The sequence below is a fragment of the Buteo buteo genome, chromosome 12 (genome assembly GCF_964188355.1).
Source record: "Buteo buteo chromosome 12, bButBut1.hap1.1, whole genome shotgun sequence".
In the NCBI taxonomy this organism is placed as follows: domain Eukaryota; kingdom Metazoa; phylum Chordata; class Aves; order Accipitriformes; family Accipitridae; genus Buteo; species Buteo buteo.
The window spans coordinates 6817769-6841371 of NC_134182.1; the positions used below are offsets into that span (position 1 = coordinate 6817769).

Below are 23603 nucleotides of genomic sequence, written 5' to 3' on the forward strand. Positions count from 1 at the left end.
GCTTGTATGAGGAGATAAAATCATCTGTTCTGCTGTTAGTCTGGTCCGTGAGATAACACCAGAATATCAGTATGGAGAACTGTGTGCCCTGGAGAGCTCCAACTGCCAAAAGAGGACAGTACACACTTGTTCTGCAGTCTTTGGCAGGAAAAAGCAAACAATAGGGTGTTACATTCGATCCTCAATCAAAACAACCAAACCCAAGACGCTAGTGAAGAAACTACAAAGGATTTCCAATTGGTTGTAAAATTTCTTTTGAAGCTTAGATGACTAATCATCTGAATCAAATTCTGCCCCGTTTGTAGTAAACAGTGCCCTGCGTGGCATTCACTCTCTCAAGAAATACTAACCGGAAATTAAGTACTTTAAATTAGAGCTTTACATTTCTTCTCCCTTTCGCCCAAAGGCTTCAAAGCACTTCATAAATGTGACAATAAAATCCCTTCAGCATTCCTGAGAGATCAGCAGATGGATCTAAAGCTACTTTGAATGGTAGATAAACTCCTAGGCAGTGTGACCGGCTTCAGGGGATAGCCGCAGAAATGGGCAAAGCGCTGGGGACAGAGGGGACTCCCACACGCACCCCTGAGTTTCAGGAGGTTGCAGAGCTGTGCGGTTCTCTTCCTTTGCATCAGCTTCATGCACCGCCAGACAGGGATGCCCCACTTTCCAGGCGTGCAGCCTGCGTCTCTGGGTGAGAAACGTGACCAAAAGCACTTCATGCTAACGCAGTCTTTCCTGAAATCCTGTGAGGAGGATTGCTTGCACTGGGAATAAACCTCCTTAGATGTATGTGGGAGCGACGCTCTCCCCTTGCGTAGCACACGATAATAGTATTGTTGTGAACCGTGTTTCATGGTCACAAGGGGGTGAGCTAATTGCAGATACAGCTCTTGAAGAAGTAATTCCCTTGTACTCTTTTTTTTTTCCTCTGGCTCATTTCTTTCCTCTCCCGTGTGAGGCCTGAAGCACGTTTCCTGAGAGGAGTTAAGAGAGGTAGGTGGCAGACCCCACACCACCTTCCAGCTGGAGCAAAAGGCTTTCAATCTGTGACGTAAAGCTGCCGAAAAATCATTGCTCCCTTCTGCAAAGCAACCAAAAAGCGCCCGCAGAGCCTTCACCGGCAGCTCCCCCCCCACACACACACTAACGTAACCTCCCGCACCCTGGCACTTGAGGGCCGCGGCGGAGGAGGCCCTGCGATCAGGGGCAGGCAGCCCGAACGTTTCAGGTGCAAGCAGCCCTGCTGCCTCGGGGCAGCTCCCCCGGCCCTGCCAGCGCTGCCCTACCTCCGGTCCCGGGGGGGCAGGGGGCGAGTTTATTTTCAGCCCCATCCCCGAGGGGCTGGGGCAGACCGCCCCGGGGCGGGTGTTAAGCCCCTAGACCCCGGCAGGGAGGGAAGAGCGGGGGCTGCGAGGCACCTCAGGGGCCCCAGCGGCCACCGCCGTCAGGCGAGCGGGACTCGGCGGGCGCCAGCCCTGAGGCGAGGAACGCACCGCCGCCACGCGCGCCGCCGGCCGTTGGGGAAGGGGCGGGGCCGGGGGGGGGGGGGCGGCCGTTGGCGAAATGGGCGGGGCGGCGGGGGCGGCCGTTGGCGAGCGGCGGGGGCGGGGCCGGAAATTCCGGGTCGGAGGGGACAGGAAGTCGGGACGTGGCCGCCGCAGCGGAGCAGGAGGCGGAGGGCGGGTGGAGGCGGCGGCGGGAGGAGGATGGCGGTGGTGCTGAGCTCGGACCGGCTCGAGGTCTCGGTGGACGGGCTGACGCTGAGCCCCAACGCCGAGGTGCCGCACTGTGAAGCGCGGCCGGGGCAGGGGGAACCCGCGGCGGGGAGGAGCCGAGCGGGCCCCGGCTCCCCGGGCCAGGCGGAGGCCGGCGGTGAGGCGGCGTCGGAGGAGGCGGCGCTGAGCCCGGAGCGGCGCTGGGGCTTCGCGCTGGAGGAGCTGTACGGACTGGCGCTGCGCTTCTTCAAAGGTGAGGCCGCCCGGCGACGTGGCTCGCAAACAGCCCCCCCCGCCCACCCGCCGCCGGGACCGGGGCGACGAGGCGGGAGCCGCCGCGTCCCGGGAAGCCCCAGGCACCGTCCGCCTCCCCGCCGAGGCGAGCTCCGGGGCGCAGGCGGAGCCCCGGATCCCCCGAGAGCCACGGGGTAAGTTGGGGGGGGGGCGGTGCCGGCGCGGCCCCCGGGGGGGGGTATCGGTGTGCCGGGGCGAGCATCGTGTCACGGCGGTTGGAGGTGGCTCATGGGGACGCGGTTTTCCTGGTGCGAGAGGTGAGCTGAGGTGGGGGACCGGGGAAGAGCCGGCAGGTTGCCCCGGGCCGTGGTGTGCCCGCTGTGCCGGGCCGGGAAGGCATTTCTGAGGGTTTGCACCAGCCGACCTAAAACGGGAGGAAAAAAAATAAGATAAAAAAAATTCCTGCTTGTGGCATGCGAAGAAAAAACCTTGCAAACGTAGGCGAGGAGCGCTCTCTTTGAGTGTTGTCGAGTCTGCTGACAGCCCGGATACTGGCGTGAGATGTCGTGCCGTCTCCACAGGATGCTAACTTCAAGTCTGGCTTTGCCGCTTCGTGTGCCGTCATGACTCCAGCTGGCAGCTGTGCAAGGGAGCCATGAAATACCCAGGGTGTAGACCTGGAGCGTTTGTCTTGGGATCCCCTGTAGCAAAGTTTGTTTCTGCATGAAGCCGGAGGTACCTTGCCACGCTTGCTTTCCTCAAGAGGAGGAAATCGACTACGTGGTTTTGGAGGAAGAGCTGCATTCGCTGTAGCATTACATTGCGCTACAGCATTTGAGCACCTCGCAGCAATCTGTTGCTCTGTTGGCTTTCAGGTGGCTGCTGCTGCTTAACATGGGGCACAGAGCAGGGGGTCTAGCGACATGCCTTGGCTAGGGAAGATACAACTCTACTTCAAAAGGTCAATCTTGTGGCAGTCAGTTGTTAGATGACCCCCCAGGAAAGCTGCCTCTTCCAAGGGCAAGCATACTGGCAGGTGGAGACTGTGCTGGAAGGACAAAGTTGTTTGTTTTCTTCGCTTTGTCTGACGTGCACCCTGATAGTTGTTAGGAGCTTGTAAGGCTCTAAGCAGTTTTCTCGAGCTCTGGTTCTTTGACCCTGTTCCGATCCCCTTCCACAGAGCAATTTTTTTGTTAGCATGCTAACATACAAAGATACTTTTTTTTTTTTAAAGCTGTAAGAATCATAAGGGTATTGATTGATTTCCCCCCCCCCCCCCCCCCCCCCCCCCCCCCGCCAAACTGCTGCAATGGTGTTTCAGGTTGTGGAAGCATTGTAACTTCTGTCTCTTTCTCCTTTCTGTAAAACAAGCTGCTTGAAAGAGTTCTGGTTTGGTTTAATGAGCTTTTGTTCTTAAAACGTGATGCAGAAATAAATGTCTCTGCAGCAGCAAATTCCTTGCCTCAGTCAAATGTGGTATTATTTTGTCTTGAGTTTAATATTCTACTAGAACCTATATTACACAAAATTACACAAAAATTGCACGCTGAGAATGAGCTTATCTACATTATTGCTACCCTATGTCTATTATATCTCAGGTTTTAATGAAATTTATGTTCTACCTTTATGTCCTCTTGGATGGTAAAAAGTCAGCAGAGTGTTACTTGTATCTAGGTTCCAGTTCCTTGTGTTGTGTTGTCTCAACAGTGGGTTTTTTGTTGCCTTCCTTTTAATAAAAGCTTAATTTCAACATGTTTAACTTACTGCTGCTCCTTTTTTAACCCTCTGCAATTTCTTGTAATGCATGGTTTTGCTCATAAGAGGAAAATTTTCCACATTGTATGGAGCTGTCAGACTTTCCAAATGAAGACCTTGTTCCTCTATCCTTACGGCTGGAATAAGTCACATGAAGTCTTTGTTCCTATTTTCATCTGTAGTTTTTTGCTGAAAGTGACATAACATGAGGATTTTTATAGAAGTTATAGTGAGTTACAGGAGCTTGTAATACTTGGATTACTGATTCTGCCAGCTTGTTCTATATCGGTATGGCTCCGAAAATAATTGGTCTTGTTTCCAAATTATTTTCATGCATCCACTGTCAAAACAACTGTGGGAGTGGGCATGCTTTTTTAGCAGCCTTGTAGGTGCCAAGGAACAAATATGGATTCCTCCTTTCTTTCAAGAAGCAACATATGAGGGATCTGAAGGTTGACCTGTGTTAATAGGTCAATGTAGAGATCTTGTTTCTGATCATTCTTCTAAATACTATACTGATTTGGAGATGGGGGGCGTCTTTGAAAAGCTTTCTTAAAGCTAGTTGGCATTGATGCCTCAGTATATGACATTACCTACTCACACAGCTACTGTGGAACAAAGAAGCAACCGAGGGCAGCACTTGTTTGCGAGAGTGATGGTATCTGGGTTGACTATGGTGATTGGGATGAAAGGAGCTCGGTCAGGATGCTAGAGGAGTCCCCATGCGAGGTCAAAGGGTAAGCAGCAGTCGCTAGTTAAGCAGCTTTTTTTCTGCATCAGTGTGCAGACTGAGTTGTCTGGTTGTAACTCATGATGTACTTACTTCCTAGAAAAGTTGAATCTGATCAAAATACTTCAGATTTGCTTATTACAGTGACTGCTAACACTTGTCTGTGGTGGCATATTGCATGTAACAGAATTGCTCAAAGACAAGACAGGGTGGGAGTGCATATAAACAATGTGAAAAACACAACTGAAACAAGGCTAGGATATTAGAGAGACTCAGAAGCTACTTTATTCTGTCTCTGATAAAGACAGAAGCAGATCTAAAATGCTTGACCCTGGGTCACTTTAACTGTCAGGCCTTAGGCTGTGCAGGAGATGTGTGCTAGCTTTTTTTTAGCATCCATAATGGCTTCTGAAGAAAGCTTTTCAGAATAAGAGGCATAGAAAATAGGTGGTTAATAGTGTTCCAGTCCATTTTTCTGTGGGAAACAAGAGCCTTCCTTACAATAAGCACTCTTTCCCTTACTGCTCTGTCGAGCCTAGTTCAGGTCGACTAGCATTTTGGCTGTCATTAAGAAGCTGCTCTGCTGTGCTGGATACAGTGTACAGTGGAGAACACAGCCATGTTACTGAAATGGGTATGTTTCTTTGTCTCTTGGACTGTCTGTAATTATGTGCCCTGGGGCAGCTGGCAGAGTAGAAGTGTCTCAGACTGCTTATTCTGCTTGTTGAGCTGGTACGAGCTACGCCAGTGAAGGTAACTTGTTTAAGGTGTAAGCTCTCTCCTGCAGTAGGAGGGGGTGGCTTGCATACCTCTGCCAGCAAATCTCTTCCAGTATCAACCTGGCTTTGGTTTTCAACATCCTGTCATTGAAATACCATTGGACCCAACCTTCAATAAATGACAGTCCCTGAAGCGTTCATGCACTGTCTAAAGTGATTTTCAGTGCAGCTCGTCTGAGTAGACAGTATACAAACCATATCATTTTGGTATCTAAAAGCTCTCCTGGTATGTTAAATACTCTAATTTTGTTTGACTGCTCCAAGTTACTTCCTCTTATCCTAACAAGAATGCATCTTCAAACTCAGCAATACATCATTCTAAATTAATTGTTTGGCCTTATCTTTTTTTTTTTTTCAGGGCTAATTTGATGGCATGATTGTAATTCATAAGTTAAGTGGGCTCTTGTTTTCAAGAATATGAAAACCCCCTATAACGTATCTACGTTTGATGTGAAGTTGAGCTTTGATCATGTTTAATTGGAAGGGCCAGTTGGTAACTCTTCTGTTCATGCAAAACATCTTCAGGAGAGAATTAGGAGTGTGAGTGTGTACTGGGATCTGCAGGCAGCGATTCAGTTCTCATGCTTCTCAGTTTTCGTCTTGCTCATTAAAACTTTGCAAATGAATAGCATTAACATGTGGCTTCTGCTTTTAAAAGCTATGAGGTGAAGAATTGCACTTCACAAACTGTTTTCTAGCTTCTTCTAGATGACTCAACTGAATGGTATCCCATGGGAATTAGGCATTTAGAGTGAGTGCAGTAGGTGAAGTTGGAGTGGAAGCTGCAGCATGTTGTGCCATGTTTCTTACAGGGGGAAAAATCTGAAGTCACATAGGAGTAACAGTGTCTTGCATGATGCAGTCTCTTAAGCATATTTCTTAAACTCCCTTGAGTCTAAATTTATGGGTTTATACCAATTCATGTCAATGGTACAGTGCCACATAGTGACATAAGCCTCTTATCTGCTTTTCATTACTAGTTGTAGCTTCAATGCTCTGTTGTGTTTGCATGCCGACACAAACAGTGGTCTTCAAGCATACAGTTAATTACCTGTAGCACAAGGAGGGTCGTTGGTGTTTAAGTATTGGTTTTCTGGAGTATTCAACTGAGTTGCCCTCAATGGATCTCAGTTTTGTGGGCATCTAAACAAAGTAGCCACTGTCAAGGAGAGCAGTAGTGTGAAGAGCTGATATTAGGTATGCACGGATTTCCCTTTCAGGGGTGACAACACAGTAACAGTGTGTTGTGGTTTCATGGCACACATCACGGAGGTCTGAGCTTGCAGTAAGTGGGAGCCAGTGTTTCTCCGTGTTCTGGGTGAACTACTTCATGTCATTGGTGAAGTACAGGTGTATGTATGGGCCCTTACTGCAGAATGCCTGAAGCATCATAGGTCCATAGCCTGCCTGGTTCCTGTAACCATACCCTTAATCTAATCATACCCTTAATCGCTACTTGAGTTTGATCTGTTAGTGGCTGCTGCTTAAGGGGAGAGTTTAGTTGACTTGAGAAATTGCCTTTTCAAGTGAATGATGGTTTGAAGTATTGCCAGGAAAGAAGTCCCCTAATCTTCTGTAAGAAAGCTGAGCCTTTCTCTGGCCCTGTTGGGTCAGGCATACCAGTGGCACAGGGAGAGTTGTATAGTTGCTGTACTACTGCTGTGCGCATCCTTTGTATTTCTCAGTGTGTTCCCTAGAGCTCTTTGATGTTCTTCAGCTTCCTGACAGCTGTGTTAGATATGTGGGTAATACCTACTTAAATGGTACGTTCACGGATGCTTGAATAAATTTGGCACTTCTACTTGTCTGGACTCACTAATGCTTTTTGTTGGCATATTTGGCTCTGCAGATGGCTTTGGGTCTTCTGGTTCAGTTTAATGGCAACAGTTCCAAATCTTTTGGATAACTATACAGTGTAGTTCGTGCTGAAGAATTCAAATGAAAAATAGCTAGTATACAACTTCACTCTCTTGACTGGCTCCAAATATTTTGCTGAGACTTTGCTTCTAATCTGCATTATCTACAAGTCACTGAGTGCCTGTCTCCTGTTTTTCTCATCTGTCTGTTTTCCTCTTCTATTTAGCTTGTTTATTCTTCTTCCCTTGGGTCACCATTCTTTGTAAATGCAGATTTTGGCTTCTCTTGATAGGTAGGGCTTGAGGTCTGACTTCTCTGTTCTGCGAAAATGCAGATGTGCTGTTTATAGCATGGGAAACCATGTTTTTTTCCTCTCTAACCCTATTCAGGAGTGAGTTCAAATACTGTTGTTGATAGCTGGCTTAAGTGGGAGTCTAGTACAGCAAATAGCTATGGGTTTTGGCAGACAACTGTAGGTATACAGGTTGTGCAAGGTAAACTATGCCATAGGGACCCCCTTGAGAAGCATACTTCACTTAGAAGCCTGGCAAAATTTCAGTATAGTACCCTTATCAATTGACTTGCTTTTAAGCATGCTGCCCCAGGATATTAAGTAGGATTTCAAAGTGCATGCTGTTTATTGAGGCTAATGGAAGTGCTTGCTACTTAATAAGCAAATTCTGAGTTAAATGTGAAGTGTGAAGAATTGAGGAGAAGCCGAAGGGCTCTTTGGGTGACCTGAGAGCAGGAGACCTGATACGCAGGGAGAGAGCTTACCAGGACGTGGTGATTTGCCTCTCTTAAGGATCACGGACCTGTTGGGGTGGGAAGGGACTTCTGGGGATTGTCAAGTTTAGCCCTTCTGTTCAGAGCAGGCTTCTCAGGACTGTGTCCATTTGGGTTTTGAATATCTCTAAGGATGGAGAGGTCAAAAGCTCTCTGGGCAACCTGTTCAGTGCTTGATCACTCTCACAGTTTAAAAAAAAGCCATCTCTTATGCTTAAGTGGAATTTCCTATATTTCAGCTTGTGTCTGCTGCCTCTTGTCCTTTCACTGGATACCACTGAGTAGGCCCTGGTTCAGTCTTTATATCCCCCCCTTCACCCCACCAGGTATTTTTGGAAATAGATATTTTTGTGGAGAAAGGCTTCTGGTTTTTGAAGCTGGAAGCTATATTTGCTGTAACATTCGACACTGGGAGAAGAGCGAATACTTGAGATTCTGGAAGAGGGAAGTGGACCTCTAGGAATGGATAATAAGTAATTAAATGTTTACCCTCCTAATTCTTTGATTCTGGCTTCAAAACAAGGCATGCACGTAGTGATTCATTGTGATGTTTTAACTGAGTAAGTCCAGTAATATGCTGAACTTACTGTGTCAAAAATATAGCTTCTTGCTGTGACCTGCAAACACTTTTCCTCTGGGGTTGTTTCCAATTTTCAGAAGTATTTGCTCTGAGTTTCTCAATAAGTCATAGAAGAGGTATTTCCCTTCCTCTTTTGTTCTGAGATTTGCTTCTTTTCCTGTTAATAACTCTGTTCACAAGCTTCAGCCGAGTAATTTCGCAATACGTAGATGTCAGCCCTAAAATTTGGGTGTGAATGGGACTGTTCAGTTTGGGGCTGTAAACAACTTGCTCCAAAGGAGAGCTGGAAATGAGCAGCAGCTCTGCCTGCAGTTCCTGACTATATGGAGAGCAGTTAGTAGTACAGTCATGTGAAATGACTATTGTTTACCTCTGGTAATAGCTTTCTTATTTCAGCCCTTCCAAAAGGAGATGATGCTTATTTATTTGTTTTCCTGTTCAAGAAAAAGGTCTTTTCTTAATGAGCAGTCTAATTACATATAGCGGTACCTGTTTCTTTGATTTGTTTTGACAGTTTGAATGTGCTGAGGTAAGTCCTAGCTGACTAATTCATATATCATTTTAAATCAATGCAAGTCTCCTTTTACCAGTAAAAGCATGGTGGGATCTAACCAGGACCACTTCAAAAGGTGTTGGTGTGGAGCCATTGGAATTCTGATTATGTTCAGGCTTATGCTGCCTGCGTCTCATGGCCAGAGCTCTCTGTGCATGTTGGTGCTGATGGAGTCACTGCTAAGACTTTCATTGTGAGGGGTTATTCCAGCTGCCTTGGCAAAGTGCAGCAATCAAATTCCCTCAAGGAAAACTCCCTTAATTCCAATTTTTCCTCTCTGCAGTTTTCTTTGCCTTAAACCTTGCTTGTTCTGCTTTGATCAATGTGAAGAGCTTGAAAGGAGAGCAGTCTATAAAGTTAACATCACATCTATCTTTGTGGAAAAGCCTTCCTATCCATGCTATAATAGACTTGGCAGACACATTTCAATTCAAGTTAAGGTTTTTAAATATTTCGGAAATAGAGATCCATATGGTATGATGTTCAACTAATTAACATAAATATTTATGTGATAACTTACTAGCTAAGATTGACTTTAGATGGTATGATGAAAAACACTTCACAGTTAAGTTTCAGCAGCTGAAGTAGATGTGTTTCTCCTGGACAGATCTATATTCTATTTGAACAGAACTGATTTATCTAACCTTTTGCAACTTACCTATCTTATTCCTTTTTTATGGAGGAAGTCATGGTAGTGGTTGTACAAAATGCTCTTTGCTGTCCTGTGCTTAATCAATTAATCACCACAGTGAAATTTTCTTTTTCTACAGAAAAAGATGGCAAAGCCTTTCATCCAACATATGAAGAAAAACTCAAACTTGTGGCGCTGCACAAGCAGGTTCTGCTGGGACCTTACAACCCTGACACTTGCCCTGAAGTTGGATTCTTTGATGTACTGGGGAATGATAGAAGGTAAAAGGGCTGGTGCTCTTGTTGGTCTTAACTCTGCATTTCCTGTCTGAAGATAACATCATCCAATTTCTGCAATAAGACGACAAGTATGTGGGTTGCCTTGATGTGTGTGTATGGTAGTGGAAAGTGAGAGTGGCCTCTTCAAATAAATCTTAGAAATCTGAGTCACAGGTCAGTAAAGGAGCTAACGGAAGATTATTGGGATTTTTTTCAAACACATTAGGAAAAGCTGCTGTGCCAACAGTCCAGTTTCTCATAGCAGTTTAAAACTTGGTTAGCTGTGCATTAATGTGCAGGCCCACGTTTCATCCTAATTTCACACCAGGGTTACAGCAGGCCAGGCCTTTTGCCAGTGGTAGCAGCATTCACCATAGCCTTTGCTAATACCAAAGATAACTTCTGAAATCAGTTACCTGATACATTCAAACTGAGTAAATTTTTGAGATCTGGGCAGTCTCAGGCATGTCTCTTGTATTGCTTGGAGTTCAGGCTGTCCTTCTAATGTTCATTGTTGCTATTTCTAGTGTGAAGGCAATGTGCAACACAGCACTGGCTTCTCAGAGTTGGACCCAGTGCACTGCTTTTGCCCAGATGGATGTAGCTTTCCTTCGGGAAGAACCAGGCTGTTGCATCCAACTAACTGAAGCATGGTTGTTACCATGTTTGTTCATTCAGGAAAATGTATGCAATTTTTTCTACAAACTAGAGTGGAAGAAGGGCAAAAATATTTCGGGTTCATTTGTAGCTGGGAAGTTTTTTGGACGTAGTTCAGAATTCTAAGTAGGGTCAATGGTATATATGTGGTATCATATCAGCACTCAGTTATGTCTGTTTGAAAGAGCTCTTCTGGTGCAGGCAGAAGAGAGCACTGTACTGTCTTTGGGAAAAAGTTGTTAACTCTCTGAAACTGCATATGATAAAGTTTGGTCCCTGGTCTCCCGATTTTTTTGTTTTCTTGGAGTTCTCGGAGTTCACTACTGACTTGAGAAGAGTTGAGTCTTCTGTTATTTCAGCTGATTTCTCTCTCTCAGGAAGGAATGGGCTGCCCTTGGAAACATGTCAAAGCAAAAAGCTATGACAGAATTTGTTAAGCTCCTGAATAGGTGCTGCCACTTGTTTTCAACGTATGTCACTTCCCACAAGATAGAGAAAGAGGAACAAGAAAAGAAAAGGTAATGTTTGAGTCCTTTGGTGTTGGAGTATATTGAGTGTATAACTCTTGACCTATGGACAGTGTCACAGCTAGCTTAGGTTGAAGTTGTCTTGGGAAGAGAAATGTTTTGAAGTTTAGCTGGCTGTGGTACCATTTGATCTCTTTAAGCCTTTTTACTTTGCCAGTAATGGATGATTGTTTCTGAGGTAAAGACACCTAGAATATAAGGAGTTTTTAAAATTTTGCTAATACTGTCATCTTAAGAAATACACGCTTCATAAAATGTCTGCCCTGATATGTCTGTGGACTAAGTGTATGCAGACCATGAAATTATCAGGTGCTAACCTTAGTATGGGTTAGCAACTTGACAAAGGCTATCTTCTACTATCATTTACATGTCATGTGATTATTAAACTATAGTATCCATGTAATTACTGAACATATGTTAAAACTTGGAAGATGTGTTTAAAGTTTCCAGGTAATTTTTTCTACTGCTCTCTGCTACAGATAGTATATTAACAGGTTAGAACAAATATCAAATTATAGTACAGAATTTACACTTGTCATACTGCAGAGTCCAGTAAAACTAAATACGTTTTTCTTCTTGTGTCCAATAAGACACTTCAGGCCAATTTAAGTGGGAGGAGATGATACCAAACAAAAAGCCTTATTGGGGAGGCCAAAGGCAGGTTACAGCATGTTGAAAATAACTCATCCTAGGATTGTAGGAATGCTGAAATAGCTTATTGAGTGGATGTTGCAGAAGAGAAGAGGAAGAACGAAGGCGGCGTGAAGAGGAGGAGCGTGAGCGTTTACAAAAAGAAGAAGAAAAGCGTAGGCGAGAAGAGGAGGAAAGACTGAGAAGGGAAGAAGAAGAGAGGAGGAGAATAGAGGAGGAACGACTTCGGATGGAACAACAAAAGTGAGTAGCTGAAACAAACAACATGTCAAAGAAAATAACTGCCTTGCACTTGAGACAATTGTATCTTAACTGTTTAAAAAGTTATGCTAGAATTGAATATCTGAAGTTCAGAGTACTCAAGTCTAGCAGTGACATTTGCATCCTTAGTTGAGGGACACAGTTTGCAGAGAATAACTATCCTAACGTGTTATTGTATGCAGCTGCCTTAGATGAAAGTGCTAGAGAGGCTTCGTTTAAAGAGATGCTCTGGAGGGTTTGGGGTTCAAGGGCTGTACCTCATGAAAACTTGTGGCTCTGCTTCTTAAATGATTAATGCTGCACTCAACTGAGGAGTGTTAAGTGTCCAGCTGAAAGTGTTGTTCAAACTGTGACTTGAAAGTTTCTATACTTTCACAGAAGATGGAGCCTTGAAAAAAGGATAACTCTCCTTTGAACTGCAGTTCAGTGGGGTGTTTTGAATCCATGGCTGAAATTTTCTAACTTGGTAGTCTAACACTACCTCCTTAAAGGTGCTCCCTTTCTAGGAAGTGTCTGCAGATCTCATTTGTACACTGGCAATCTCTGGATCTTACCACCTTTCTAAAAGGAATACAAAATTTACATTCAAATGCACTTAACCTCTGTTTGTAGCCTGAATTAAATTGTTTCCTTAGAATATATAGCTCTAGTTATATTTCATCGTTCCCATCACATCCAGATGCTGAAAACATGGATCTAGCTTTGCACACATAATATTTAAGAGAATAGTAGATCATCAGAGCTGTTCCACATCAGTCAGCAACCATTTTCCATAATAAAAATGTCTTCACAGAGGGTGTCTCTGAAGCAGATCCTGTGCTTGCTGTGTAGTGGTTTTAAGAAGGGACCAAATAACTAATCCACAAGTTTTGCTGTTTGTTTAATGTGGTGCGAGCCAGAGGGATGTAAAACACAGATGTAAATGGAATTGAGAATACAATAAAAAATGTTACTTAGTGTTAAGTAACAAGAAGTGTGGCATGCCTTGAAATTAAGAGATTTTTTTTTCACATGAATAACAGTTGTGAATTAAGTGGTTGTAGCAGCTTACAGAGATGAAGAGTTTAGGCAGAAAAGGAACATGGATACCTATATACAGGCCACATGTATCTAAACTGGTCATAGTTCACTGAAGAGTAGGAAATCTTGCCCTTTTTAGTATATTAAACCAGTCTAATACTGGAGCTTTTAGAGGATGATTTTTGGAGAAGGAAGAAGAGTGGGAAGGAAAGAATTACTCCTGCATTTGTGTGACAATTCTTTCTTCCTCTGAAGCATTGATAGTTGGTCACTGATGGACATAACATGTGAGACAAACCCTGGATCTAGCTAGTAGTTTTAATATACAGTTTCTGTTAGCCCTTTGGAGGGAGAACAGCTGAGCCTGTGCATAAGTAACGTATGTGTTCCTCCTGAAGTTTCAGCAGTTGAGTTTACTGGAGGTGGAGATGCCCTATTTGACAGCATTTTTTTCATTCCTGAATTAGGCCACAGCCAGTCATGCTTTTCATATTTGTTTGCATACTGTCCTGGGAAATTAAGATAGTAATGTGGCGTGTTCTGCTTAGATTTACCAAAAAGCATTGGTGTGCTGTACCACAGCAAGTTTATTCTGACCAATATTTGTAGAAGGGCTGCTAGAAGGATGGTTTCTGCATGTTTTCCGGAGGAACCAAGTGTGGGTTTTTTCCCTTGCTTGTTTGAGAAATTTAGTCACGCATTTTTCCAGCCCTATCTCTTTATCAGACTACAGATTGAGAATTATCTAAGAGCTCTTGTGTTTTTTAACATTTGATATTTTCAAACATTGGGTAGAAATTGTTGCTCCCTTCTTTATATTCTCAGCGTATTTTTTAGGCAAAATTCACATTTGCATTACCTCTGGGCTCTGCTCTATTATGTAGATTTGTTTTAATTGGTTTTTGCAGGAGTTGAATTAACTGTCTTTGAGGCCACTTAAACCACTTAAGTACAGGGATTTCCCCAATACCCTCAGCTGCTTGTAATCTTTATACTCTCCTCCCACCAATCTAGGCAACAGATAATGGCAGCACTGAACTCCCAGACTGCCATTCAGTTCCAGCAGTATGCAGCCCAGCAGTATCCGGGCAACTATGAACAGCAGCAGATCCTAATTCGGCAGCTCCAGGAACAGCATTATCAACAATACATGCAGCAGTTGTATCAAGTCCAGCTTGCACAGCAACAGGTATGGCCGACCAGCTGAGAAACTTAGATTTTTGTGTCTCTGGGAGTTGTTAACATGTCTGCCATTATCTCCTTGAAAAGATAATTGCTACAAGGAAAGATAGTGTCCTAGTGACTAATGCTGCTTCAGATTCAAACACCAAAGCCCCTTTATTTAATCTTTTCGAGTAGTTTTCTGAAGCAGCTGTTAGTTAAGAAAATTCTAAGCAGCCTTTACTAATGACTTGGTTCGATATTCTTGGAGATGAAATGTGAAGTGCTCTGCTGCAGCATCTATTGTGTGTGTAATTTAATGGGCATATGTACCAGGGCATATGAGCATGAACAAACCTATTCAAGTGACTCTCCACGTAGATATCGCACCTGAAGATCTGTGCAGAGCAGCAGGCTTTGGTCAGCTGTGTGTTTCCAGCTGAACATGCATGCAGCACAAGCACATCACTAATGGGTTTGAGATTGCTCCTCCCTGTCAACTTGAGCACTACTGATTTCTCTCTTCTTTTGCATCTATTGTCTGACATCAGTATCTAGTTAAGTTGCTTGCCTCCAATAGACTGCTCGTGATTTGGGTGGGAGGACAGACTTTCATATTTCTGGTAACAATGGGTGGCAGTAGTACATTACTTCTTTGCAAGGGTTTTGTGCCTGGGCTTGAAAGGCTACCTCTCTGTTTAGAGGAATCTTGCATCTCTGGCAAATGTGTTGGATTCACATCTCAAGCGATTTTAAAGTTCAAGGATGTTCATCTGTAACTGTCTTAAACAGATGTAAGCCAGACTTCAGACTGTAGTACATCTGACCTCTCTGGGCAGGACCTGAACCTTAAATGGCCTATAACTGCCAGCCTGAGGTCTGTTGCTCCTGAGCTAAAGACTTAAAATTCAGTAACTAATTTCCTGTTAAGTCATTTGTATTTTGATGAGGCTGATGCCCTCAGCAAAGAACTGTCCAAGGAAGGAACCCATGTGGCCCATGTGAACCTCATGTTGTTCAACAAGGCCAAGTGCAAGGTCCTGCACCTGGGTTGGGGCAGTCTCCAATATCAGTACAGACTGGGGGAGGAATGGATGGAGGGCAGCCCTGCAGAGATGGACTTGGGGATACTGGTGGATGAAAAACTGGATATGAGCTGGCAGTGGGATCTTGCAGCCCAGAAAGCCAACCATATCCTGGGCTGCATAAAAAGAAGTATGGCCAGAAGGTTGAGGGAGGGAGGTGATTCTCCCCCTCTACTCAGCTCTCATGAGATCCCACCTGGAGTCGTGTATCCAGCTCTGCGGTCCCCAGTACCAGAAAGATACGGACCTGTTAGAGATGGTCCAGAGGAGGGCCACAAAAATGATCAGAGGGCTGGAAGACTTTCCCCATGAAGAAAAGCTGAGAGATTTGGGGTGGTTCAGCCTGGAGAAGAGAAGGCTCTGGGGAGACCTTATTGCAGCTTTTCAACGTGTAAAGGAGCTTTATAAGAAAGATGGAGTAAGACGTTTTTACGAGGGTCTGTAGCGACAGGACAAGGGGCAATGGTTTTAATCAGAGTGTAGGTTTACACTGGACATAAGGAAAACATTTTTTTACAATGAGGGTGGTCAGACACTGGATCAGGTTGCCCAGAGAAGTTGTGGATGCCCCATCATTGGAAGTGTTCAAGGTCAGGTTGGATGGAGCTTTGAGCGGCCTGATCTAGTGAAAGATGTCCCTGCCCATGGCAGGGTGTTTGGACTAGATGATCTTTAAAGGTCCCTTCCAAGCCAAACCATGATTCGATGGAGTTGAAGTGGTATAGGAAAGTCAGAGGCTTCCTGCACTGTTATAGTTACTCTCAAAACTTAATGACACCTTGGTACCAATGCTTTCGTGCCATAATGGTAAGCAAAAGCTATAGCCTCATCTGTCTTGTCCTTGATGCCTTCTGTAATTGATACTACTCCCTTGAGACTGAGGTGTCAGAGATGGTGCTGCCAATTTCTTCAGTGCTATCAGCTCTGCTCCTTTCAATCATGGTTGTCTGATTTGTATGTACAGAAGACTAATGCCCTCTGAGACCTGGGCAAAACAGACTTTCCTTTATAGTGGCTTACAAAATAAGAAGTCTGCCAGGCAATGAAGCTTATCTTTCAAATCTCTACTTGGACAACTCTTGTAGAGGAAAGGATGAAAAAGAAGCATGTAATAGAGCTAAAATTATGCTTGCTTACAGATCAGCTTGTGATACAATTAATTTTGGAAAGGCTGTATGCAATAGTTTTCTAGAAAAATTCTCACCACTTTACATTGTCTCAGTGCATAGAACTGCTGTAGTAGAAAGTGGATCTGGGCAGCATCTGTACAATTGCTCAAATTTGAAATCTAACTAATGTTTGACTATACTCTTTCAGGATACCTATATTCTATTCATTCATCAAAATCATGTGCTTATTAGGTTATTCTTTAAAGAATGGTACTGTCAGTTGTACCTTTTCCCTGTCCCAACAAAAAAGTATATGTAATCTCTCTGTACTGATAACTAGGCGTAGAGGACTAAGCCCTGAAGCTAAAAAGGGTAATGCATCCTGCTTAAATCCAAAAGGGTGGTTCTTACCTTGTATAATCTCGTTTTAGCTGTATTTAATCCTTTGCACAGGGACAGCATGATAAATTCTATCTAAAGAGTTTCAACGTATATAAGTCATGTTCTAAAAGCAGCACCTCTGAGCTTTAATAATTCTTTTCCCTGACCACTCGCAGTCCTTGTGGATCTTATGCTTCCTGCTTTCATATTAAATAACTGCCTTTGTTGGGCATCGTGGATTTGGTAGAGAACCCTGTTGAGGCAGTTAACTCACAAATTGACAGATACTTAATAGACCTTAAATACTTCCAGCTCTTTTTAGACCTGGATGAGCTCAGGCTAGAACCCTTTCAGCCCACTGGTAAAAAACAGCTAACAAGTCATTAATTTCAGTTTTGAAAGAAATGTTATAGGAATTATTGAAACACAAAACTTCGTATTGAAGTGCAAGAGTTTATTGTGTGTGCCCTACTTAACTTGAAAGTTGAATCTTTTTGTTCAGGTTGTCTTCAGCAGCCTAGACAAAGTTACTTCACTTCCCCTGATACTTACTATATGTAATTCTCACTGGTTAATGTGTGGCGTGTTCTGGTCTTTTGTGTCAAGCTGCCTCATGGGGTGCAGGGGGAGATTTTTTTTCTTTAAAGTGTCTTTATACCTTCTGCTGGAAGAGGGAGACATCTTGGGAGGTTTTGGGTTTACTTGACTTAATTTCTGTCATTTTAGGCAGCCTTACAGAAACAGCAGGAGGCGGTTGTGGCAGCAACAGGGTCACCTCTGACTACTGCATCGAAGGTGAATGCACCTGCCCCAGGGGACACCCCATCTATTAATGGGCAGGCCAGCGCACATGCAGACAGCCCTGAAAAAGAGCTGGATCCAGAGGCTTTGGAAGAAGCACTGGAGAATGGACCAAAAGGTAGGTCTAGCTACATCCCTTAATTAAAAGTAAATAGCAAAAGCCTTTCTTAGGGTTCAGATGTCTTAAGTATGTTTACTATGGCTCTTTGCTTGGCCTTATTGGGCTATGCAAGAGCTAGGTTTGATTCCTGGGTCCAGTTTCTCTCAAGGGAGAACAGTATTGCATGGACAAAACTCACCTTTTGGGGAGGGAAAGAGGAAGCAGCAAAAGCATTTCAGGTAAAGTGGATGGGATCCAGAACCTCCTTTCACTCTTGACTTGAAGGAAAGAAGCATAAAAGTTCTAGCAGAAAGCTGTTCTGCGTGGAAATATGTTCAATCTTATTTAAACTCGGGTCAAAACTGAGTGATTGAGCCTGCAGATTAAAATAAAGCCAAATTCCTCTTACTCTCCCTGAATGCTGCTCTACCTGTGGCTTAGCGCTGTCCTATGTGCAGTCCAGACTGCTGTCCCCTCACATTTCCCACCTTCCTCAGACTGCTTCTAGGAAGTGGAGCAGGAAAAGTAGCCTCCCAGCAGCTCTGTCATCGCTGGTGTTCAGGGTGTTACCTTTATACTTTCATCCACAATCAGTAGTCCTCCAAAGACTTGTTTGGATGCCAGTATGGAACCAACACTAGCACGGTCCCTCTCTGCGTAATGAGGTGTTCAGTTATTTTAGTCAATATTTGACAATTTCTAGACAAATCCACATCCTCTGGTTCTATTGCATTAAAGGTCCTTTTAGTGAAGCCTTCTGTGCAACGTAACCCCATTAGTACTGTAGCAGTACATCTGTCTTCTGAGTCTTTTTTGCATAAGCACTGTTGATTTAAATGTGGCGGATGGGTGAACTGGTAGGATTTAAGTGTGCAGTGTTACATCTAAACTTGCACTGCATTTCATGCAATTTTCAACTGAAAAGATGTTTCTTCAGTTGTCCTGGTTTCAGCTGGAATAGAGTTAATTTTCTTTCTAGTAGCTGCTATAGTGTTATGTTTTGGGTTCAGTATGAGAAGAATGTTGATAACACACTGATGTTTTCAGTTCTTGGTAAGTGTTCATACTGAGTTAAGGATTTTTCAGCTTCTCATGCCCAGCCAGCAAGAAGGCTGGAGGGGCACAAGAAGTTGGGAGGGGACACAGCCAGGACAGCTGACCCAAACTGGCCAAAGGGGTGTTCCTTATTATGTGATGTCATGCCCAGTATATAAACTGGGGGGACGTGGCCTGGGAGGGATCGCTGCTTGGGAACTAACTGGGCATCAGTCAGCAGGTGGTGAGCAATTGCATTGTGCATCACTTGTTTTGTATATTCCAAGACCTTTTATTATTAATTATTATTATTATTGTAATTTTGTTGTTATTATCATTATTAGTTTCTTCCTTTCTGTTCCATTAAACTGTTCTTATCTCAACCCACAAGTTTTACCTTTTTCCTTCCAATTCTCTCCCCCATCCCCCTGAGTGGGGGGGAGTGAGTTAGCAGCTGTGTGGTGCTTGGTTACCAGCTGGGGTTAAACCATGACATCAATTAAAAAAAAAAAAAAAAAGCGGGGGGGGGGGGGGGGGCGGGGAAATCACTTGGAAGCAACTCTGATGCTTGTGATCCTAAGTTGCCTCTAAGGCACACTTAAGTATGCAGCATAAATAACTGAAACAAAGCTTAACTGGACTATTTCCTCCCGTCTCTCCAGATTCTGTTCCAGTGATAGCTGCCCCATCAATGTGGACAAGACCCCAGATAAAAGACTTCAAGGAAAAAATCCGGCAGGATGCAGACTCTGTAATCACAGTGGGCCGAGGAGAAGTGGTTACAGTTAGAGTACCAACTCATGAAGAGGGGTCTTACCTCTTTTGGGAGTTTGCTACAGACAATTATGACATTGGTTTTGGGGTGTATTTTGAATGGACAGACTCCCCTAATACTGCGGTCAGTGTGCATGTCAGCGAATCCAGTGATGATGAGGATGAAGAGGAAGGTAAGCATGCTTATTTGAATAAACTGCCAGCCCTGCGGAGCTTGCCATGGGGGAAAACCCAACTGACTGTCTAGTGTAACTTCCTAGTTCCCCCAACTTCAATCTAGCTGGAATCTTGTCTTCAATTTTGGATAGGAAGTGCAATTCTGAAAGTAACTTCAGTGACCTGATTTGGTCACAGATTGGTTAAAGCAGTTGAGGGTGGGGAAATCCTTTTCCTAAGTTTTGCTTACTCCTTAGTGTGCCCTCTTGTCCAGTTCAGCTATTCAGTAAGCTAGATTGAAACCTGTCCCATAATAGAGCATAGTGGATCTGCATGCTGAAAACCTTAAGAAGAATCCTTCCCTGCTGTTCGTGAACTGTTTCTAGGGAGGAAGTTTCCTTAAGGTTTCAGCAAAACAGCTTAAAAGAGCAATTCCTGATAGTGGCCAGGGCACAGGTCACAGCCTTTTACCTACAGGGGAGTCTAGCATACCATCAGAAAAAAATATTTTGAAATGAGCATGTGATTTGCTTAGAAGGAACTGCTCTGACATAGGAAGCAGTGGCCTTCTGGATATTACTACTAAGTAATTGGTAGTAGTATGTCAGATCAGTAGCAGTCAATGTGAGGTAATGTCTATGAAAACTACAGCTTGGCATTTCTACAAACTGACCCAGCTGTGCTGGGGAGATGGGTGTGGTGAGTTTTAATATCAAACTGTAAAATTCATGATAAAGTGAGCATGCTTACTGTTCCTCCTGCTTTTGAATGTTTTGGCCATGGCCTTGGTATGAACCCCTTTGACCCATCTGATTTCTAAACTAACAAAGAGTGGCTTGTCCACTACAGATCAGTCTGACTTTCTGTTGTAAAGCATCCACCCATGTTAACTGACACCTTTTTTTTTCCCCCCTCACAGAAAATACTAGCAGTGAAGAAAAAGCCAAAAAGAATGCCAACAAGCCTCAGCTAGATGAAATAGTGCCTGTGTACAGACGAGACTGTCACGAAGAAGTGTATGCTGGCAGCCACCAGTACCCAGGGAGAGGAGTTTATCTTCTTAAATTTGACAACTCCTACTCTCTATGGAGGTCAAAAACAGTTTACTACAGAGTTTATTATACTAGATAAAGGTGTGGCTGTGTCTGAGGCTGGGCTGTGCAGAAGATGTCATTTTATTTGGAATTTTCTTCAAGCATAATGGATCCTTTTGAGTCTGTGTTTTATCCTGTCTGTATCTGTATGGTTTGTGTGAACTTTAACAAGTAGACACTGGGATCTTCCTGCTCCGTGACACTAATGCATATTGCATTGGGCTTAACACAGGATCTCCCTAGCCCTTTTGGGTATTGGAGTTAACCAATGGAAGTCATTGGCTCCAGTGCTAAGGTCACATCAGTTGCATTTGTTAAAGCCTCATGAAAAAGGGGGAGGGAGTTGCTGGCTCACTGGCTGGGTGATCTGATGTTTCCAGGTCTGGATGCTTTGAATAACTTGTTAACGGTTAATTTAAAGGTCCCATCAATAACTGATAGATTTGGATGCAGTTTGCTGTGTAGCAAGTTTCTCTTAACTGTAATTGAATGTCAGATTTGTACACCATTAAAACTTGAAACTTTAAGTTGATGCAGTTTAGAAACAAGTTGTCTCACTTCTGTCCTCATCAAAGAAGAAACATTCAGTTCTTTAAACCAGTGTAGTGGTTAAGACAAGGATGAACAGTATCCTGAAAGTACAGCAAATAACCTCTTCTGAAGATGTAAACTGAATGATGATTAAAAGTATATGTAACAAGAATAACATTAATCACTCTGCCCCGGTGCTAACCCTAGAATAAAAAAAAAAAGTCATTTTTTGAGGGAATTGACTTTGAACCAGGGCACAAACTGTTTCTAAGTTTTGTGGGTTTTTAATGGGGGGTAGACTTTAAAAAAAAAAAGATATATATCTACAAACCTGAAACCAGTTTTCTGCACAACGTTCTGGTTTGGTTTTTTTTGTAAAACCTGAATAAGCATGTTGCGCGTCTGAAGAACAGTAAGTCACTTTGATAAAGTATAGGAGTTAATGCTGCACTAATTATGGAAATCGCTGCCAGTCCATTTTAGTATGAACTGGTGATATTTGGGTGCAGACTTTCTGCTTTAATCTGTAAGTGTCTGCAGAAAGCCAGAGTGCACATACTTAATAATGTAGCTTTAATCTCAATTTCATATGGTTTGGTTGGGGCATTTCATATTTTGTATAGTGGAAAAATGCAGGTGGCTGCTTGACTTGAGGCTGCAGTAAGAATCTGCTCTCCTTGGAGCCCTGCACCCCAGGGGTGATGCGTTGCAATGACGACTTGCGTAAGTGCTCTCTGCATGGGTAATGCACTATGTTACCGAAAGAAAATGGTTACTTTGGGTCTCTCGGATCAGTTCTTGCAGTAAGACTTCCATTGATTAGCTGCAGCATGTACAGTTCTACGGCAAATGATGTCGAGTTTGTGGGATTTGTTTGAATAATCAGTTTGTACATACATGATACTTTACTTTTCTCATACCAACCATGGAGATATTTCTCCTAGAGTGCTTAACTTGTCATCTTGCGTTTGGTTCAGCAACACCGTACCAGCTTATAGCTAGTTAGTGCTGCTTTATCCAAAAACACTGTACAATGTTCTGCTTTTGTGTACATACAGTATATAAACCATGAATTTAGAAAGTACCTTGCTTTTAAAGAAAACTGTATTTAATGTAAAAAAACTTTTAAAAAGGCAGGCACTAATATATTTCTTCCGGTCTTCAATTTTAAATTTTTTTTGTCCATACAAAAAATGTTACGACTTCTTCCTCTAAGAATATCTGTTCTTGGGAGCGGTGTTTGTTGCTTTAAATGGCAGCACTTACTGTCATGTGTTGGATGTTAGAACTTCTACGTTTTCAGACTTTTTTTATTGCCTCTGGCTGTTGATTAGTACAGTACAAGTGCGATTTCAAGATACCTTGAGATAGTATTTAATCCTAATTAAAATACATTTATCTGTAATGCTGTTGGCTTTTTATTAATTTGGAAACCTTGGCATTGCTGTGTATGGCTATTCAGCTAAGATAAGCTTGTCATTTTCCCTCTCACTTTTAAAAATTCAGTACCATGCTAACATTGTGGTCTTAGCAGCCACATCACTTGGGCCAAAGGCTCTGCAGGAGAAGTGTCGCTAGCTCACTGGATGAGGCCATCTCTCAATATCGGAAGAGCCCAGCTTGAACAGCATAATCGCTTTTGTTTTTGAAAGGGCACCAGAAAGGATTGGATGTGGGCAGCTAAAACTTGTAAGCTATTTTCTGCCTAGGAGAAAAGTGCCTACCCTTCCCCCTGTGGCTTAATGAACCCAGCCCCAAGGGGCAGTAGGAGCTGGCTGCATTGTCCTGAAAAGTCCTTGGCCCGAAGGGCAAGAGACAGCAGGACCATGCGCGGTTTAGACTGAACAAGAAGAAAAGCGAGAACCTAGAGGCACAAAGGCAAGTTATGCTAAGGTTTCTGTTGGCCAAAATCACCCTTTGCTGCTTACCCACTACTAGTAAGTGGTTTATCCTGGAGCTGAGGCCAGAAGTGGGTTTTGCACTAGTTTGATCTGTGGTCCAGGTCCTGTTTGCCCCATCTGCCCCCATAGACAGCAGCCTCTCAAGCTGGAGCTTCCAGATCTCATCTAGGGAGCAGAAGTCTCTTTAGTGAGAAAAAAACAAGTGTTGTGCTGTTAAATGCAAGGTGCTGAGAAGTTCAGTGTGCCATATAGTCTGGGTATGCTACAACCTAGTTTCTTGTGAAATGTGCAAGTGCATTGAAAACCAAAGTAATTACAGCACCAAGGCTAACCCAGCTGGACTTATTTTACCTGTTTCATGCATGTATAAATTCCCATTTTTCCAATTAAAAGTGAAGCACTCACTTAAGGCAGCTCTTTTCCACAAGAGAGTTATCATAAACATTCTCTGAAATGAA

The 23603-nt window shown here is 43.6% G+C and overlaps 1 protein-coding gene across 1 annotated transcript; it reads left to right on the forward strand.

The window, feature by feature from the left end:
• The first annotated feature begins 1648 nt into the window (after positions 1 to 1648).
• On the forward strand, positions 1649 to 22658 carry ACBD3 (acyl-CoA binding domain containing 3). The gene is made up of 8 exons (XM_075042526.1): positions 1649 to 1971; positions 9763 to 9904; positions 10936 to 11076; positions 11821 to 11979; positions 14032 to 14206; positions 17480 to 17672; positions 19352 to 19636; positions 20539 to 22658. The coding sequence occupies exons 1-8, from the start codon at positions 1710 to 1712 to the stop codon at positions 20748 to 20750; spliced, it is 1569 nt and encodes a 522-aa protein (XP_074898627.1). The 5' UTR covers positions 1649 to 1709; the 3' UTR covers positions 20751 to 22658.
• The last annotated feature ends 945 nt before the right edge of the window (positions 22659 to 23603 follow it).

Bases quoted from the DNA above. Each gene is read 5' to 3' on its own strand.
- ACBD3 (XM_075042526.1), top strand. From the start codon at position 1,710: ATGGCGGTGGTGCTGAGCTCGGACCGGCTCGAGGTCTCGGTGGACGGG. The intron at 1,972-9,762 runs GTGAGGCCGCCC...CTTTTTCTACAG, and splicing joins GGCGCTGCGCTTCTTCAAAG to AAAAAGATGGCAAAGCCTTT. The intron at 19,637-20,538 runs GTAAGCATGCTT...CCCCCCTCACAG, and splicing joins TGATGAGGATGAAGAGGAAG to AAAATACTAGCAGTGAAGAA.